At 36.7% G+C, this 20699-nt stretch overlaps 1 protein-coding gene across 1 annotated transcript in view; it reads right to left on the bottom strand.

Annotated features, from left to right (window-relative positions):
- Positions 1-329: 329 nt before the first annotated feature.
- Positions 330-20699, bottom strand: part of BRWD3 (bromodomain and WD repeat domain containing 3) — a 132334-nt gene continuing 111964 nt past the window's right edge. The window contains exons 39-42 of the mRNA XM_043459712.1: positions 19497-19660; positions 19008-19105; positions 14952-15110; positions 330-5476 (exon numbers count right to left, since the gene is read on the bottom strand). Coding sequence (XP_043315647.1) covers positions 4722-5476; positions 14952-15110; positions 19008-19105; positions 19497-19660 — 1176 coding nt within the window. The 3' untranslated portion in view covers positions 330-4721. The remainder of the gene's footprint in view (positions 5477-14951; positions 15111-19007; positions 19106-19496; positions 19661-20699) is intronic.

Genomic DNA, 20699 nt, shown 5'->3' with positions numbered 1-20699 from the left:
GAATTTTAGTTTAATGGACATTTTGTCCATATACAACATCACATCAACTATTAACTGAATGATTTTCCACCTTAAAACTTACGGATACTAAGAACAAACATAAGGTACAATTTTGTTAATACTTTGTTAGGAATTACAAAAGACAAGGATGATAAGTTACAGGACAAAGAAATAAATTACTGATTGCCATCACCACAGTATTGTTTAAAGAATTAACATTTGTAGTACTGCCTAATATGTATCTGGTGACACATGTAAACCACATTTCCCAAGTGGGTTTCTAAATATTCTTGTATGTGATTTCAAAAGTCAATTACCAATGGCAATTTTAATATGTATCAATAGTTTTATTTTTTAGAAAATACTTACAATGCTTTTATGTCAAAGTATCATATTCTAAATTTAATTAAGATAGGTCTAAGAGTAACAAATGGGCACACATATAAATAAACAAACACATCTTAACTCTAAACTGCAGGGCCTTTCTACTGTACTTCTCCCATCAATGAATCATAAATTGCCAGTTTTGTTGAAGTTTGCTAAATTAGGTGCAGTCTTCGTTGCAGAAAGAGAAATGAAGGTAAGAGCAAGCAGGAGAGAAATGATGGAATAGGAAATAAGGATAAGACTATATGAGAAATAAATGTCAAGAAATTTGAGGACAATACATATTATACAAAATACAGCACCATAAATATAATTTAACTTCATAATTAAAATTTAATCAAAACTTGTTAAATTTGGGAAAATGATCTTTGAATATTCTACTTTCAATAACTTTCATAAAGCCTCATGTAACGCAAAAATGTTGGGGATGGAATTAACATTTAAAACAATGAACTTTAAATGTTGAAAGTTCCATTTCTTCCCCCAGAAGTAATTATTTACTTCTCAACTCAAAATGTTGGTTATTGTTTAAAAGGCAGAATATCAAAATATACTGAAAATTATGTAGTAAGTCTCCCTTCTGTGGATGTGAAAATTCCAACTTAAAAAGAAAATGCCAACTTTAAACATAAGTACCAGTTGATAAATGTGCATAAAATAATTCCCGAGATATATAAGCAAGTAATAGATGTTTAATTTTATCACTACAAGATACAAATTTTGAAAAATTCTCCAAAAAGTTTTTATCAAAAGTTAGAAGTGGCATACACATCTTTCTATTTCAATCATTCTGTTATTATTTGATGACAATCTAGGATTACAACAAAAGCAATGACAAAGATAAATCACTCAAATTTACTTTAAAATATTGGAAGGCTGAGTTAGAAATCTGAGCACACAGTTGTGCAGAATAAGATTTAATAATTTTACTCAGTTTCCTAGCCTCTGGGTGAAACAAAGTGCTGTATGGAAGAATTCTAGCACAAGCCTGATCTCTGGGAAAGGAAACGGACAAAGAAACACATGAAAGAAGGGCAAATTAAATTTTAAAAATAGGGCATATGTACACAACAAAACCTAGACTGTTTATCTAGAAGGCATAATGATATGGATAATCAAGCAGTATATATACAGGGTAAGTGCTTTACAACAGAAGCAATGAATTGGTAGACAGTGAATACAGCTGTCTGCCATACAAACTTTTTTTTAATGTCTGAGATAAAACATGTCAAGTTGAGGGAAAAAATCTACATATAGATCTGTGCATGCGCACACATGAGTGCATGCGTGCACGCACACACACACAAATTTAGTCATTATACTAAGAGGCCAGTGAACGTTTTAGAGAGCATCCTATTGCTGGAAGAGATACACACAGCAAGCCATAGAAGCAACACAATCTGTTTCATAAACAGATACACATGCTAGAATCTTAAAGCTGGGAATTTAAACATTATTAGCATTCATAAGAAATATTACAACTCATTGACTATTAATATCCAGAACGGGAATAGGCTTGTATATGTATATGCTCTCATGGACCTAAATGTAACTTTTTTCTTAGAAATTCAATTAAAATTTAGACTTTTTTTTCAAATTTCTTAGCTCATTTCCTACTTGCTTTGCTATGGCTAAACCCAGATCTTATTTAGGTTTAAAGAACCTCTAAAAAATTAAAGTGATAAAATATCAATGCGATACAAATTACAACACATTCACAGGAGGTGGTATTACAAAAAAAAGCAAAGTATAAATTGGGGGGTGGGAATCCAGATATAAAGGTAAAAACACTGTCTTCCAAAGTTTTATTTTTACACTTATTAAAATAATTTGCATGCAAACAGAAAATTATCTGTTTGTTTTGTAGTAAGTGAAAACTATGCTCATCTAACATACCCTGGTGACTAACTCTTTACATCCTAATAACTGAAATCAACATTACAGCAAAATGCTGTTCACTAGTATTTTCACAGTATCTCACTACATATAAAATATTCTTTAAAATGTCTTCACCCTTTTTATTCTAATTATCTAAACCTAGAAAATCTTGACATTTGGGAAATAAATGTGCCATTTTTATTTTTCAAAATAAATTATAAATAAAGCTTGAGATAGCTAAATCACACAAATGGCAATTCTTCTACATTTCAAGAGGTCAGCTCTTCATAGAAGAATGTCAAAAAAAATTTCACACTAAAACGATATACATGATACACATTTGGATATATCCATGAATTTAAGTAACTATGTTACTTTGAATAGGGTAGGCCAAAGTGTTATCGATTCCAGGAAAACACAGGCACAAATTTAGTCTAAATGTCCAAGATATGAATAACTAAAATAGTACATTTTATCAAAAATTAAATGTAGAGTTTTAAACATGAATGTTTTTAAATCTATATTATGGGTTAAAAGTGGCAGCTGAGTTACAACCAGAAGTAATTTTGGTTTAGTGAAAAGTAGACTACAACAACCAAAAATAAACTTGATCTACTGTCAGGAAATAGAAGTTAGTTCCATTAATAATTCACAATACTTTCTTAAAGCCTGAACATCATTTCTACTGCAAGTGAAAATTGCTTAAAGATGTTAGTCCAAGAAAACCCCCCACCCAACCCAACCAAAAAAGCAATGCTATGTGTGTACTCCTTCCTCTGCACTTAAGGATTTTCAGATGCATGAAATGATTGAAAACATGAGACAAATACATTAGCTTAAGAAATATCCTGGGATTACTAAGCATATATTAAGAAGTTCCTTTTATTCCATAAGTCTGATCTATGGGCAAACTGGTTGTTACAGAAACAGAGATCAATATTATTCTTACCTCAAAAATCTAGGTATCTAAAGAATTAGCAAATTTGCAATCTCTCAAATTTGAGGAGTAAAATTGATCTTGGAACTCAAGCTCACTTATGGAACCAATGTGCACTCTACTGCTGTAAACAAGATCATAGGGTTTAAAGATTATTTTTAATCTATAAAATAATGACTCAAAATATCAGTATGCAGTGCAACCAGGTTCTATTCTGAAAGATTAACAGAAGAACCCTTTGGAATGGGATGAGAAGAACCTACATTGATTCAAAATATTAGCTAGCTAAAACATTCCAACTCAAACTAGGTGCTGTGCTACATTTTAAAATTCAATACCAGTCACTCACAGCTGTTAAATCGCAAGTGGTAGCAGAGATATATAAGCAGTAGATCAAGTCTACTTACACAAATATGCTCTAAGAAAAGCCTAATAAGGTAGAGCTTATGATACTTGAGAAAATTTAATTACAACTATTCATTTGAGAGCCAATACAATTATCAACAACCTCTCAGCTTATAACTTATGAGGATTCATTCCTACCAAGCTTGTTCTATTTCTCCTTAGTTAGTAATGAATAACAGCATCTATTTTTCTTAATGTTTCCAGTAGTTGTAGTTAATAGAGGTAGCTGAGCTACTATTCAGTTATTCTTTGTGGATGAGGATTTTTCAAATGTTTAAGTTATTCTTTAAGCTACACAAGTTCTATTAATGCAATAAAATATAACAGAAAAAAAGAAAATGGATGCAAGATACTTTTGCATTTGGCACCTTGTCTAGATTGATACCTCAAGTATTCTTTTTTTAATAAAGTTAATGCACACATCAGGACACACCACAAAGATTTGCTACATATTTACAAGGCACCAACCCTTTCTCACCTTTAACATGAATTAAGCAAATCAATGAAAAGCATATTAAGAACCCCCCACCCCCCCAAAAAAAAAACTGTAGTATAAATATATACTTCAGTTCAGTACAATTCATGAAAGTTTGGCCTGGGAAGAGTAAAATAATCCAGATCGTTCTTACAATATAGAAACTGTAAACATTTAATAGCTGCCTTTAGGATTGGTGTATTGTGCAAAAGTTATTATTACTGGTACAAGAATCAAAATGGCAAAAACAAACTATATAAAACTCTGTAAGAAGGTGCTATACTTCTGTGATACAAAAGCAAAAGAGGGATATTCCATTTAGATAAAAATGTCATGCTACTCTTAAGAAGCTGAATGCTCCCTTAATGTAGTAAATCTGTAGTGTGTCTGTGGTTTGTGTGTGTGTGTGTATGTGTGTAGAATTTTTTTTAAAATTTAAGGCCTAATGAGTAAGGCTTGTTTGAACAAATGAAGTGTGGAGATCAAAAGTCTTGAAACAAATGTATACTGGCATAATGGAAAAGCACCAATGTGAAAGGAAGCAGAAGTCCCCACACAACTTGCTTTGTAGATTTCCTGGTAAATTCCCTGCAGTAGAAGGCCATTGAATTTTTAAAATTATCCTAAATTTATTAACTGCTAATAATTCCATCCCATGAGATGGCTAACCCTGGCTTTTTCTGTCATTTTACGCACTCTGCCTGATCTGGATGTACCAAGATTCAGAGGATCTTCAGTGGACACAAAATTGTCATTATCAGAATCATCATTATATAAAACAGTCCTCCTGCCTTGGTTTCTTGTTTTAATTCGAGGCAGTCTACTGAAGCGTCCTGAAAACATAGTATCAAATTCATCATCTGTAATACGTGCACGTTTGGCTCTGGTGGCTCCTCTAGAAGCACCTCTTCCTCCTCTCCCTCTTCCTCTCCCTCTCCCACCACCTCCACCTCTTCCTCGACTGCCTCGTCCCCTGCCTCCTCTTCCTCTGCCTCCTCTACTCCATCTACCCCATCTGCCCCATCTGCCCCTTCCTCCCGTGCCTCTCGTTTTCCAGTTTCTTTTTCCATTGGTATATTGCTTTCTGAGTTTTCTTTTAGGCCTAGTTTGTATGAATTTGCTATAATCATGGTCTCCATCTACATAATCTTGATCTGTTCTGGAAGTTGATTCAGAGTCAGAATCAGAACCACAGGTACTTTCAGAACTTAAACTGGATTCTAACTCTCCACTCTCTGAGGAGGACAAATGTGATTTCTCTTTTGTTTCTTTTTTCTCTTTCTCTTCTCTTCCCATGCTTTCATCTTCTTCTGATGCACTAAGTAGTTTTCTCTTGATTCCTGTCCGGGGCTCTCTGCCATCACCATTTGTAAGGGGTCCATCATGGGAGTGATCTAAATCAAGATGAATAATTTTTTAAAGTTAAGCTTTGACACTGATAAGATGATTATTTACATTCAAAAGTAAAGAAACAATCTATCAAAAAATATTTGGTGCCCAAATATAGATGGGGTAAAACCATACAGAGTGTTCGAGTATGAATTTAAATCTGTTTGAAATGGAAGATGTTGTTGTTTAGACGCTGTCATGTCTGACTCTTTTGCAACCCCGTGGACTGCAGCCTGACAAGCTCCTCTGTCCATGGCATTTCCCAGGCAAGAATACTGGAGTGGGTTGCCATTTCCTCCTCCAGAGGGTCTTCCTAACCCAGGGATCAAATCCACATCTCTTGCATTGGTAGGCAGATTCTTTATCACTAGGTGACCAGGGAAGCTGCTGAAATGGAAGATACTAAGGTTTTTACTTTTGTCTGACTAATTTTTGCAGGGATGAAGGGACTGTGTAGGGATGACGGAGGATGAAAAAGCTAGGCAAAAATTTAAGGGCTTGAACTCTAAAAGGGAACATGGGCACGTGATCAGAATAATTTTATGCATGCATTCAACAATTATTACTGACTACCTACTATCAACTAGGCATTGTTTGGACCTTGGAATATGGCAATGATGAGACAAAGTATTTGCTCTTTGAATTTATGTTTTATATTTTAGTGTGGAAAACCTGACAGGCAATGAAGCAGGCAAATAAATAATTTCAAGTACTAAAATGGGTTATAAAGAAAAGGAAAAGTGGGTAAAGAAAAGAGTGTGAATATATGTATAATGGCTAGGGAAGACTTTTTGGCTGAGGCAGTATTTGAGAAAAAAACTGAATAAGGTGATATCTGGACTTCCACTGGAGGAAAGAAAAACCAGTAAAATTAAGAGTAGAAGAGACAAATAGGAAATAAGTAGGAGATGACAGCCAGTGTATAATTTTAAAGCTAGAGAATGACAGGATTCAATTTACATTAAAAGAGTGCTATGGTTGCTGTCATCTGAGTTAAATTTACTCATTCCAGTTAGTTATCTGATTTCTAAAATGTCAACGTTCACTCTTGCCATCTCTGTTTGATCACTTCCAATTTGCCTTGATTCATGGACCTAACATTCCAGGTTCCTATACAGTAGTGCTCTCTACAGCACTGGACTTTGCTTCCATCACCAGTCACATCCACAACTAGGTGTTGTTTTTGCTTTGGCTCCATCTCTTAATTCTTTCTGGAATGATTCCTCCACTGATCTCCAGTAACATATTGGGGACCTACCGACCTGGGGAGTTAAATCTTTCAGTGTCCTATCTTTTTGCCTTTTCATACTATTCATGGGGTTCTCAAGGCAAGAATACTGAAGTGATTTGCCATTCCCTTTCCAGTGGATCATATTTTGTCAGAACACTCCACCATTACCTATCTATCTTGGGTGGCCCTACACGGCATGGCTCATAGTTTCATTGAGTTAAACGAGGCTGTGGTCCATGTGATTAGATTGGTTAGTTTTCTGTGATTGTGGGCAAGAATCCCTTAGAAGAAATGAAGTAGCCATAATACTCAACAAAAGAGTCTGAAATGCAGTACTTGGATGCAATCTCAAAAACGACAGAATGACCTCTGTTCGTTTCCAAGTCAAACCATTCAATATTAAGGTGATCCAAGTCTATGCCCTGACCAGTAATGCTGAAGAAGCTGAAGTTAAACGGTTCTATGAAGACCTACAAGACCTTTTAGAACTAACACCCAAAAAACATGTGCTTTTCATTATAGGGGACTGGAATGCAAAAGTAGGAAGTCAAGACACACCTGGAGTAACAGGCAAATTTGGTCTTGGAGTACAGAATGAAGCAGGGTAAATGTAAATACTTTAGAGTTTTACCAAGGGAACACACTGGTCATAGCAAACACCCTCTTCCAACAACACAAGAGAAGACACTACCCATGGATAGCACCAGATGGTCAACACCTAAATCAGACTGATTATATTCCTTGCAGCCAAAGATTGAGAAGCTCTATACAGTCAGAAAAAACAAGACCAGGAGCTGACTGTGGCTCAGATCATGAACTCCTTATTGCCAAATTCAGACTTAAATTGAAGAAAGTAGGGAAAACCACTAGACCATTCAGGTATGACCTAAACCAAATCCCTAACAATTATACAGTGGAAGTGAGAAATATATTTACAGAACTATATCTGATAAGAGTGCCTGATGAACTATGGATGGAGGTTCATGACATTGTACAGGAGATAAGGATCAAGACCATCCCCAAGAAAAAGAAATGCAAAAAAGCAAAATGGCTATGTGAGGAGGCCTTTCAAATAGCTGTGAAAAGAAGAGAAGCAAAAAGCAAAGGAAAAAAGGAAAGATATTCCCATCTGAATGCAGAGTTCTGAAGAATAGCCAGGAGAGATAAGAAAGTCTTCCTCAGTAATCAGTGCAAAGAAATAGAGAAAAACAATGGACTGGAAAGACTAGAGATCTCTTCAAGAAAATCAGAGATACCAAGGGAACATTTCATACAAAGATAGACTTAATAAAGGACAGAAATGGTATGGACCTAACAGAAGCAGAAGATATTAAGAAGAGGTGGCAAGAATTCACAGAACTGTACAAAAAAGATCTTCATGACTCAGATAATCATGACGGTGTGAAAACTCACCTAGAGCCAGACATCCTGGAATGTGAAGTCAAATGGGCCTTAGGAAGCATCACTATGATCAAAGCTAGTGGAGGTGATGGAATTGCAGTTGAGCTATTTCATATTTTAAAAGATGATGCTGAGAAAGTGCTGAACTCAATATGCCAGCAAATTTGGAAAACTCAGCAGTGGCCACAGGACTGGAAAAGGTCGGTTTTCATTCCAATCCCTAAGAAAGGCAATGCCAAAGAATGCTCAAACAACCACACAATTGCACTCATCTCACACGCTAATAAAGTAATGCTCAAAATTCTCCAAGGTAGGCTTCAGCAATACGTGAACCGAGAATTTCCAAATGTTCAAGATGGTTTTACAAAATGCAGAGGAACCAGAGATCAAATTGCCAACCTCTGCTGGATCATCGAAAAAGCAAGAGAGTTCCAGAAAAACATCTACTGCTTTATTGACTATGCCAAAGTCTTTGACTATGTGGATCACAATAAACTGTGGAAAATTCTCCAAGAGATGGGAATACCAGACCACCTGACCTGCCTCTTGAGAAATCTGTATGCAGGTCAGGAAGTAACAGTTAGAACTGGACATGGAACAACAGACTGGTTCCAAATAGGAAAAGGAGTACATCAAGGCTGTATATTGTCACCGTGCTTACTTAACTTATATGCAGAGTACACCATGAGAAACACTGGGCCGGATGAAGCACAAGTTGGAATCAAGATTGCTGGGAGAAATATCAATAACCTCAGATATTCAGATGATAGCACCTATGGCAGAAAGCAAAGAAGATCTGAAGAGTCTCTTGATGAAAGTGAAAGAGGAGAGTGAAAAAGATGGCTTAAAGCTCAACATTGAGAAAACTAAGATCATGGCATCCAGTCCCATCACTTCATGGCAAATATATGGGGAGACAGTGGAAACAGTGGCAGACTTCACTTTTTTGGGCTCCAAAATCACTGCAGATGGTGACTGCAGCCATGAAATTAAAAGACACTTACTCCTTGGGAGAAAAATTCTGACCAACCTAGACAGCATATTAAAAAGCAGAGACATTACTTTGCCAACAAATTTTCATCTAGTGAAGGCTATGGTTTTTCCAGTACTCATGTATGAATGTGAGAGCTGGAATATAAAGAAAGCTGAGTGCTGAAGAATTGAAGTTTTTGAACTATGGTGTTGGAAAAGACTCTTGAGGGTCCCTGAACTGCAAGGAGATCCAACCAGTCTATCCTAAAGGTAATCAGTCGTGAATATTCATTGAAAGGACTGATGGTGAAGCTGAAACTCCAATACTTTGGCCACCTGATGCAAAGACCTGCTCATTTGAAAAGATCCTGATGCTGGGAAAGATTGAAGGCGGGAGGAGAAAGTATGACAGAGGATGAGATGGTTGGATTGGATCACCAACTCAATGGACATGAGTTTGAGTAAACTCTGGGAGTTGGTGATGGACAGGGAGGCCTGGTGTGCTGCAGTCCATGGGGTTGCAAAGAGTTGGACACAACTGAGTGACTGAACTGAACTGAACTGATGGTTGCTGTGCTATGGCAAATAGATGGGGAAACAATGGAAACAGTGGCAGACTTTATTTTCTTGGGCTCAAAATCATTGCAGGGTGTGACTTCAGCCATGAAATTAAAAGACACTTGCTCCTTGGAAGGAAAGCTATGACCAACCTAGACAGCATATTAAAAAACAGAGACATTACTTTGTCGACAAAGGCCCATCTTGTCAAAACTATGGTTTTTCCAGTAGTCATGTATGGATGTGAGAGTTAAATCACAAAGAAGGTTGAGTGCTTAAGAATTGATGCCTGCGAATTGTAGTGTTGGAGAAGACTTAGACAGCAAGGAGACCAAACCAGTCAATCCTAAAGGCAATCAACCCTGGAATATTCATTGGAAGGACTAATGCTGAAACTGAAATTCCATCACTGTGGCCACCTGATTCGAAGAGCCAACTCTTTAGAAAAGAGCCTGATGCTGGGAAAGATTGAAGGTTGGAGAAGGGGATGACATAGGACGAGTTGGTTGGATGGCATCATCACTGAGTCAATGGACATGAGTTTGAGCAAGCTCCAGGAGATGATGAAGGACAGGGAAGCCTGGCATTCTGCAGTCCATGGGATCACAAAGGGTTGGACACGACTGAGTGACTGAACACCAATGGTTGCTGTACAGAGAACAGAATAGAGAAGGGGCAAGATTGGAAGCAGAGATCAATTGGCAGTACACTGTAATAGACATGATATGTAAGATATTATAAGAGATTTACCAATTGAGGTGATGAGAAGTGATTGGATTTACATATTTCCTTCTGGAGGAGCTATCAGAACCAACACTTAATAGTTCGCACTGATAGGAATTGTTAACTGGCTGGATATGAAATGCTAAGCAAAAAGGAAAGTCAACTCCAAGGTTTTATGGCCTGAATAACTTGGTGGATGGTGGAGATCTTTTGCTTGGTTAGAGAACAATGAAGGAGAATAGGTTTGGGCAAGCTGTTGGAAAAAAATAGAGATTCCAGATTTAAACACTATTAGAACTCTTAAGGCATTTTAAGAAGAAAAAGAAAATCAGGTGGATATAGCAGTCTAGAAATCAAGGGAGACTTGGATAGAATTGGAGATATAGTTTTGGAAATTTTCAATAAAGAGGTAACATTTAGGGTGAAGAGAACTGAGAAAGCTCATGGAGAGAGCAAGAAGGTGGCTGAGGGCTGAGACTTGGTATATTTCAACATTTAGAAATAAAAAATAATTGGCAAAGATAAGCAGGGTAGGAGGAAAACAGTAGAGTGAACTGGAAAAACTGGAGAGAAAAAAGAGTAGGGTTGTATGGTAACCATAATTACAAGATTGGTATAATAGTCTAAGTGTTATGGACTGAATTTTGTGTGCCCTCCCTACCTTTGCCAAATACATATGTTGAAGTCCTAGCCCTGAATATGACTGTATTTAGAGACAGGGCCCTTATAGAAATAATTAAAATTAAATGAAATCATAAGGGTAGATGGGCCCTAATGCACCAGGACTGGCATCCTTTTAAGAGAAAGACACACCAGTGCTTGCTGGCTCTCCCTGACTGTGTATAGACAGAAAAAGCCACATGAGGACACAGGGAGAAAGTAGCCATCAGCATGCCAGGAAGAAAGTCCTCAACAGACACCAACCCTGCTGGCACCTTGATCTTGGATTTTGAGCCTTCAGAACTGTGAGAAAACAATGTCTATTGCAGATTTATGAAAAGGTGTACAACATCTCTAATCATCAGGGCAATGCAAATCAAAACCACAATCAGGTATCAGTTCACAGCTGTTAGGATGGCTAATATTGAAAAGATAAAGACTGGCAGTGGTTAAGACTACACACTTCCAATGCAGGGGGTATAGGTTCAATCCCTGGTCAGGGAACTAAGAACCCACATGTTGTGAAGCACAGACAAAAATTTTTAAAAACTAAATAATCAAATACAAAATTGAAAAAAGATAAGAAGTGTTAGTGAGGATAAAGAGAAAAGGGAACCCTCACACACTGTTGGAGAGAAAGTAAATCAGTACAGCCATTATGGAAATCAGTACAGATGTTCCCTAAAACAGAACTACCATTTGATTTAGCAATCCTACTTCTGGGCATATATCCAAAGAAATAGAAATCAGGATCTTGAAGACATGTCTGTATTCCCATGTTCAATATAGCAGTATTCATAAGAGGCAAAACATGGAAACAACCTATCTTCCAACAGATGAATGGATAAGAGAAAGAAATCCTGCCATTTACAACATGCATGGAACTGGAAGACGTTAGGCTAAGCAAAATAAGCAACATACAGAAAAAGAAATATTGCACAATATCACTTATATGTATAATTTAAAATAGTCATACTCATAGAGGCAAAGAGTAGGATGGTGGCTGCCAGGAGCTGGAGGGAGGAAAAACGTAGAGGTGTTGGTAAAAGGGTACAAAGATTCAGTTATTCTGGATGAATAAATTCTAGATATCAAATATACAGCATGGTGACAACAGTTAATACTGCATTGTATACCTGAAATTCACTAAGAGGCTAGACTTTAAATCTTCTCCACACATGCATGCACACACACACACACACACAGTGGCTATGTAGAGGTGACAGATAATGTTAGCTTGACTCTGGTGGCCATTTCTCAGTGCATATATATAACAAAATATCAAGTGGTACACTTTAAACATACAATTTTTAAATACCAAATGGTATCTCAATAAAGCTGCTAAAAAATGAGTACCTGTTGTTTAAGCTACCCAGTCTGTAGTATCTTATTGTGACCACCCACGTTGACTGCTAGACTAGGCGAGAAACTATGGGGATAGCAATATGAACTGCAGACAAGAGATTTAAGTGATATTAAAAAGTTGTAGAATTTACAAAACTTAGAAAGTGACACTTATGAGGGATAAAAGGTTAGTCAAAGAACGTTGTAAGATTTTAAGGTGGATGACACAGAGGATGACGGTATCATTAACTAAAATAGTGAGTGCAGAGAAAGAAGCACACTTGAAACAGAAAAATGGATGCTAAGCACACAAGGGAAACTTTTTTTAGGAAGTACTATAAATTATACTGATAGAACAAACAGATGTTAGGGCTAGATGCATGAATTTGGAGTCATTAGCATAAAGACGACTGATGTAGTTATTAGATTCCTTTATTTGTAGAAGACAAAAAAAAGTGAGAAACTGCAAATAGGAGGCATAAAGGGCCAAAGAAAAGACAAAATATAGAAATATAGGTGAAACGGAGATATGCAATCAGTAGAGTATAGAAGCCAAGCAGTGGAGTTCCTAGAGTAGGTAGTCAATAGCATGCAAACATATAGAGAGATCGAGGAGGTGGGGTACTAAGAAAAGGACACTGGTTGGTCACTGAAGATTACTGGTGATTCTGAGGAAAATAGCCTTTGGGGAGTGGTGGCGGCAGAGGTCAGACTACAGAGGATAAAGGGATGTTTAGATGGAAAGAAAACAGAGGTGGAAAGTAGAAGCTATTCTTTCTAAAAGCTTGACAGTGAAGGAAAGGACAGAAAGAGAAGTGGAAATGAATATACAATGTATAGCAGGATCAAAGGTGAAGGTAAAGATACAGACTGGGAAAAATAAAGGCACTAACTATTTTAAAGTAATCAGATGCTTCAATATTTGTCATATAACAAAATATAACTATAGAATATATATTTTTAAGCTATTTAATACTTTAATAGTAATAAACTACTTAATCTTTCATTAAAATTTATATAAATTAGAATGTATATATTCCAAAAAAGATATTTGTAAAAGAATATTAATCATTCTTCCAAACTTCAAACAGATGACTACATCAGAACTTCCTTTGAACATGGTCAGGGTCTACAACATAAAGTTTGCATAACGTTTAGTACTTATAACTGATGCCCCCAGACATGGTCCAAACTGGATGTACATGATAATGAATTATTAAGTCAGTGATTTCCTTTTTAGCAATGAAAATTATTCTTCAAATGAAAGTTACATGAAAGCTCATAACATGAAATAAAAAAAAAAAAAGAGTGGTCTGGTTGAATGGAGAAAGTTCTTCTGAGACTTTCTGAAGTACCTCTGTGGATTATCAAGAAATAGGTAGAGGAGTCTGAAAACCCCTGAATTATTGAGAGAGCAGGCCCCGGAGAAAGAGAATATCTGAGTTATTTAACTGGAAAACAAAAAGAAGGTTTCAGAAGTGGGTGTTGACTGAAAGAAGGCTCATTTTTCAACATAAACCCTTTGTAAAATATGAGTAGCCCTTAGAAATATTAGGCCTATTTAAAGATGATACTGGAAAACTTTTTCCTTTTTTCTTAATGTGGTTTAATAAAATGAACGATCTTAAATATGTCAAACAGTCTGGGTTTTATGTGCTCAGGGAAAGATCACTTTATTTAGTTTTTCTTCCCTATTCATTTTAAATCTTATTTTAAAAGACTAAGATATGTTTAGAAATGTGCATATGGGACGCAGCCAAGGTCACGGTCCCGAGCTTTGAAGCTTGACCTCTAAAGATGCAAGTTGTCTGAGTAAGAACCCTATAAGAAGAGGAGGAAGAGGAAAGTAAAGGATGGCTGTTTCTCAGTCACAGTTGACATTGAATGATGTGACCATCCAATTCTCTCCAGAAGAGTGGGAATGCCTGGACCCTGCTCAGAGGGCCTTATACGTGGATGTGATGTCGGAGACCTTCAGGAACCTGCTCTCTGTGGGTATCAGCAGACATGAGATAATCCATGCAGCAGGCAGAACCATATAAATATCATCTATGTGGCAGAGTCTTTCATTGAAGCCCTTGGACTTGATCAGGAAATGCATACTAGAGAGAAACCTTACAAAGAATGTCATGGGATGATGACCTCAGAGACCACCAGAACCTGTTCTTGAATCACCCGATGCCAGCTGTGATGATCTCAATTCACCCAGGAGGGGGAGAAGAATGCAAGACCACACCAGCCCTCGTTCTTTTTTTCAGCCTCATTTCCCACCCCCCACCCCCCCAAAAAAACCACCCTGAAAACCTTAAGACCTCTTCCAACTTCCCAGGAAGCAGGGGCACATTTCTTGACACACTGGCCTACTGTGTTCCCCCTTTACCTGGTAAAGTAATAAAGCTACTTCTTTCTACTCCTCCAAAAAAAAAAAAAGAAATGTGCATATGAAATCCTATCTGACTCAGATTTGACAATATTGAAATCCTCATTAATTTTAAGGAAATGCTAATTTTTACTACCTAAATATATCAGCTTTTAAAGGACGTGTCTTAAAGGAACAAAGAATAAATGCCCTGTTCACATTTATTTCTTACCTTGCTTAATCGGCAAAACTCTATTTCGAAATGATTTGGCTTTCCCTGGGTCATGGTTATTTCCACTTCGGTTATATCCACTGAAGCTCGATGAAGAAAATGGCCCATCCGGTTCATCATCAAGTAAATACAGTGAAAGCCCTTCAGCAGCATCTGAAACTTAACATTTTAAAAAAGACTATAATGTTAACATAATTATGCTTTCATAAAAACTAAAAAGGCTGCTTTTAAAACTATAGCTCCCTCAGTTATTTCACTCTAACATCAAAATTACAAGTTGTTTGAAGGAGAAAATATGAATATTTTGAGAACAAATGGTTTATTACATCATTAAACTTTCAGGCTCCACCCATCAACACAAAATTGGATTAAAGATTTACTAACCATGGCCCCTCACATCAGAACAAGACCCAGTTTCTCCTTCAGTCAGTCTCTCCCATCAGGAAACTTCCATAAGCCTCTTATCCTTCTCCATCAGAGGGCAGACAGATTGAAAACCACAATCACAGAAAACTAACCAATCTAACCACATGGACCACAGTCTCGTTTAACTCAATGAAACTATGAGCCACGCCATGTAGGGCCACCCAAGATGGACGGGTCACAGTGAAAAGTTCTGACAAAATGTGGTCCACTGGACAAGGGAATGGCAAATCACTTCAGTATTCTTGCCTTGAAAACCCCATGAACAGTATGAAAAGGCAAAAAGATAGGACACTGAAAGATTAACTCCCCAGGTCAGTAGGTCCCCAATATGCTACTGGAAATCAGTGGAGAAATAACTCAGAAAGAATGAAGAGACTGAGTCAAAGTAAAAATAACACCCAGTTGTGGATGTGACTGGAGATAGAAGCAAAGTGTGATGCTGTAAACAGCAATATTGCATAGGAACCTGGAATGCTAAGTGCATGAATCAAGGTAAACTGGAAGTGGTCAAACAGGAGATGGCAAGAGTGAACATCAACATTTTAGGAATCAGAGAACTAAAATGGACTGGAATGGGTGAATTTAACTCAGATGACCATTATATCTATTACTGTGGGCAAGAATCCCTTAGAAGAAATGGAATATCCATCACAGTCAACAAAAGATTCCAAAATGCAGTACTTGGGTGCAATCTCAAAAACAACAGAATGATCTCTGTTTGTTTCCAAGGCAAACCATTCAATATCATGGTAATCCAAGTCTATGCCCTGACCAGTAATGCTGAAGAAGCTGAAGTTGAATGGTTACATGAAGACCTACAAGGCCTTCTAGAACTAACACCCAAAAAAGATGTCATTTTCATTATAGGGGACTGAAATGCAAAAGTAGGAAGTCAAGAAACACCTGGAGTAACAGTCAAATTTGGCCTCGGCGTACAGAATGAAGTAGGACAAAGGCTAATAAGAGTTTTGCGAAAGAACACACTGGTCATAACAAACACCCTCTTCCAACAATACAAGAGAAGACTCTACATATGGACATCACCAGGTGGTCAAAACCAAAATCAGATTGATTATATTCTTTGCAGCCAAAGATGGAAAAGCTCTGTACAGTCAGCAAAAAGAAGACTGGGACCTGACTGTGGCTCAGATCATGAACTCTTTATTGCCAAATTCAGACTTAAATTGAAGAAAGAAGGGAAAACCACTAGGCCATTCAGGTATGGCCTAAATCAAATCCCTAACAATTATACAGTGGAAGTGAGAAATAGATTCAAGGTATTACATCTGATAGAGTGCCTGAAGAACTATCAACGGGGGTTCATGACACTGTACAGGAGTCAGGGATCAAGACCATCCCCAAGAAAAACAAATGCAAAAAAGTAAAATGGCTGTCTGAGGAGGCCTTACAAGTAGCTGTGAAAAGAAAAGCAGCAAAAGGCAAAGGAGAAATGGAAAGATATACCCATTTGAATGCAGAGTTCCAAAGAATAGCAAGGAGAGATAAGAAAGCCTTCCTCAGTGATCAGTGCAAATAAATAGAGGAAAACAACAGAATGGGAAAGACTAGAGATCTCTAGAAAATTAGAGATACCAAGGGAACATCTCATGCAAAGATGAGTTTGATAAAGGACAGAAATGGTATGGACCTAACAGAAGCAGAAGATATTAAGAAGAGGTGGCAAGAATTCACAGAACTATACAACAAAGATCTTCACGACCCAGGTAATCATGATGGTATGATCAGTCACCTAGAGCCAGACATCCTGGAATGCGAAGTCAAGTGGGCCTTAGGAAGCATCATTACAATAAAGCTAGTGGAGGTGATGGAATTTCAGTTGAGCTATTTCAAATTCTAAAAGATGATGCTGTGCTGCACTCAATATGCCAGCAAATTTGGAAAACTCAGCAGTGGCCACAGGACTGGAAAAGGTCGGTTTTCATTCCAATCCCTAAGAAAGGCAATGTCAAAGAATGCTCAAACTGCCGCACAATTGCACTCATCTCACATGCTAGTAAAGTAATGTTCAAAATTCTCCAAGCTAGTACTTCCAGATGAAGTACTTCCATATGATCCAACTGGATTTAGAAAAGGCAGCGGAACCAGAGATCAAATTGACAACATCCGCTGGATGATCAAAAAAGCAAGAGAATTTCAGAAAAACATTTCTGCTTTATTGACTATGCCAAAGCCTTTGACTGTGTGGATCACAATAAACTGTGGAAAAGTCTTCAAGAGATTGGAATACCAGACCACCTGACCTGCCTCTTGAGAAATTTGTATGCAGGTCAGGAAGCAATAGTTAGAACTGGACATGGAACAACAGACTGGTTCCAAATAGGAAAAGGAGTACGTCAAGGCTGTATATTGTCACCCTGCTTATTTAACTTATATGCAGAGTACATCATGAGAAACACTAGGCTGGATGAAGCACAAGCTGGAATCAAGGTTTCCGGGAGAAATATCAATAACCTCAGATATGCAGATGACACCACCCTTATGGCAGAAAGCGAAGAAGAACTAAAGAGCCTCTTGATGAAAGTGAAAGAGGAGAGTGCAAAAGTTGGCTTAAAGCTTACCATTCAGAAAACTAAGATCATGGCATCTGGTCCCATCACTTCATGGCAAATTGATGGGGAAACAGTTGAAACAGTGATAGATTTTACTTTTTTGAGCTCCAATATCACTGCAGATGGTGACTGCAGCATGAAATTAAAAGACACTTACTCCTTGGAAGAAAAGTTACGACCAACCTAGACAGCATATTAAAAAGCAGAGACATCACTTTGCCAACAAAGGTCCATCTAGTCAAAGCTATGGTTTTTCCAATAGTCATATGGATGTGAGAACTGGACTATAAAGAAAGCTGAGCACTGAAGAATTGATGCTTTTGAACTGTGGTATTGGAGAAGACTCTTGAGAGTCCCTGGACTGCAAGGAGATCCAACCAGTCCATCCTAAAGGAAATCAGTCCTGAATATTCATTGGAAGGACAGATGCTAAAGCTGAAACTAAAACACTTTGGCGTCCTAACGTGAAGAGCTGACTCATTTGAAAAGACTCCAATGCTGGCAAAGACTGAAGGCAGGAGGAGAAGGGGCCAACAGAGGATGAGATGGTTGGATGCCATCACCGACTCAATGGACATGACTTTGAGTAAACTCCAGGAGTTGGTGATAGACAGGGAGGCCTGGCATGCCGCAGTCCATGGGGTCACAAAAAGTAGGACACAACTGAGCTGAACGAAACTGAAACTTTCAAGCACAGAATGTCAAAAAAAATGTTTCCAAGGAAACTACTTCCTCACATAATGACTCTTCAATTTTTATGTTGGAAAATATATTGCAGATGAGTGGTCTGAGATATTACAGATATTAAAAATCATAAAGTCACATAATTTTAAACATAAGTTATTTGAAAATTCATCTAGTCTTAACACCCTCACTTTAAAAATAAAGAAACTATGACCTAATATCTTACCTAGGGCCACAGAGATAGAAGAACTAGGGGTAAAATGCAACTTTTCTATATCCATATCCATTACCCTTTGCATTATAAACCACACTGCCTCTTCTATATCCTTAGTATTTAGCTAAAATACAGAACACCAAAAATAAAAGACATATTTACCAGGAGATGAGAAAGGAGAGCTAGTCCTGGCATAAGACACTGAGGTATTCTGGTCATTTTTAGGCTGCAGCTTCATTTGCTTCTGTTTCCCTTTTGGACTATAAGTAAAAATATATAATAATGAGCAGTTCTTTTTTCTAGTAGCAATATGTTATGATAGATAGTATGTTACAAAATGCCTAAGCTAAGCATAGAAGAAATACAATATAATTTAAATGAAATACTTCAAACTAGTAATAGGACAGAGTTAAATTTCAATTATTAAAATTTTTTTTAAAAAGGTTTTGGTATAGTAAAATTCATATAAACAAAGCTTTAGGTTACCAGCTCCATCTTTACACAGGTTTAAGAATTCTTAAAAAAAAAGAAAAAAAAAAAAAAAACCTCTTGGGTCTTGAGATTCCCTCAAAGTAGTTAATAAACTTTAAGAAGTAAGGTAATACATACAAAATGTTTTAAAAACTAAACTGCTACATCAGTGTAATATACCTAGGAGCTCTGCTACTAGACAATGAACTGCTGCTGCTTCTTAGACGTTTTCTGTACCGTGGCCTTCTCCTCTTCTGACTCTGGATAGCTGACTTATATTCAGAGATGATATTTTTAATACGACTTTCAAATAAGGCAGACAATCGCAGTGTCATGCTATAGATCTGAAAAGGTAGAAATTAGCCTTGTTTTACCAACTACTTCAATTATATAAAAACAAAAGGTTATAAACATGCTTGAACAATATCAACATCATCCTGTCAGACATAATATATGTGCTACTTCTACACTTGAAAAATTCTTCGTGAAGAATTAAAACAAGAAGCCATTTTCACCTACAAATAATAAGGATTTTCAAAAGATAATATCCAGTGTTGGGAAGAGCAGGAAAAAACATTCTTATACATTGCCAGTGGATATTTTAACCTGAACAAAATCTAAAGACTATTGGCTATACATGCCAAAACCCTTAAAATATATACATCCTTTGGCTAATAATTTCTTCACTAGGAACTTATCCTAAGGTAATATCAGAGAATTACACATGTTCACTATGTTCAAGGATGTTAAAGATGTTAGCCACAGCAATATCCATCTAAAGTGAAAAATTTAAAACAACCTGTATCTCTAGCAATAGGATGCTGGTTAAACAACAGAAAACCACCTATATGGTGGAATACAATGGAGACATTAAAACTTCTGTCTTCAAAAAATAATGATAAAATGGGAAAATGTTCATTATATATTTTCAGAAAGGCTTCAAAATGTAAATCCTACTAAAAGATATATAAACACTTATAAGTACACATGTAAATGTAGAAAATAAATCTACATTTATTTTAGAAATATGCAGAAAATATAGGGAAAAAAGTACGAAAAATTATGTGTGCAGAAATCAGTAAAAATTCATTTTATATGAAGTAGAAGTGACCATGTATATACCTACTGTGCAACTGATTTAAAAGTTAATCAGACACTAGTGATAAAAAAACATGAAAATTACATTATTCTTAAGATGTGTAAGTTATGATAGAACATAAAAAAGCCTTACATTAAATGTGAGTACGAATAAAGTTATAATTTCCCAATATAGTTCATTAATTTGTTATAATAAAGGGAACATAAATATTCAGAGCTAATCTAAATACTTCATATAAACTAATCCTGCCAACCATTTTTATTAAATTATTTATTGAACATATT

Source organism: Cervus canadensis, chromosome X, assembly GCF_019320065.1.
Source record: "Cervus canadensis isolate Bull #8, Minnesota chromosome X, ASM1932006v1, whole genome shotgun sequence".
Taxonomy (NCBI): domain Eukaryota; kingdom Metazoa; phylum Chordata; class Mammalia; order Artiodactyla; family Cervidae; genus Cervus; species Cervus canadensis.
The sequence above is the reverse complement of the archived record's forward strand: the minus strand, read 5'-3'. Positions and strand labels throughout refer to the sequence as shown.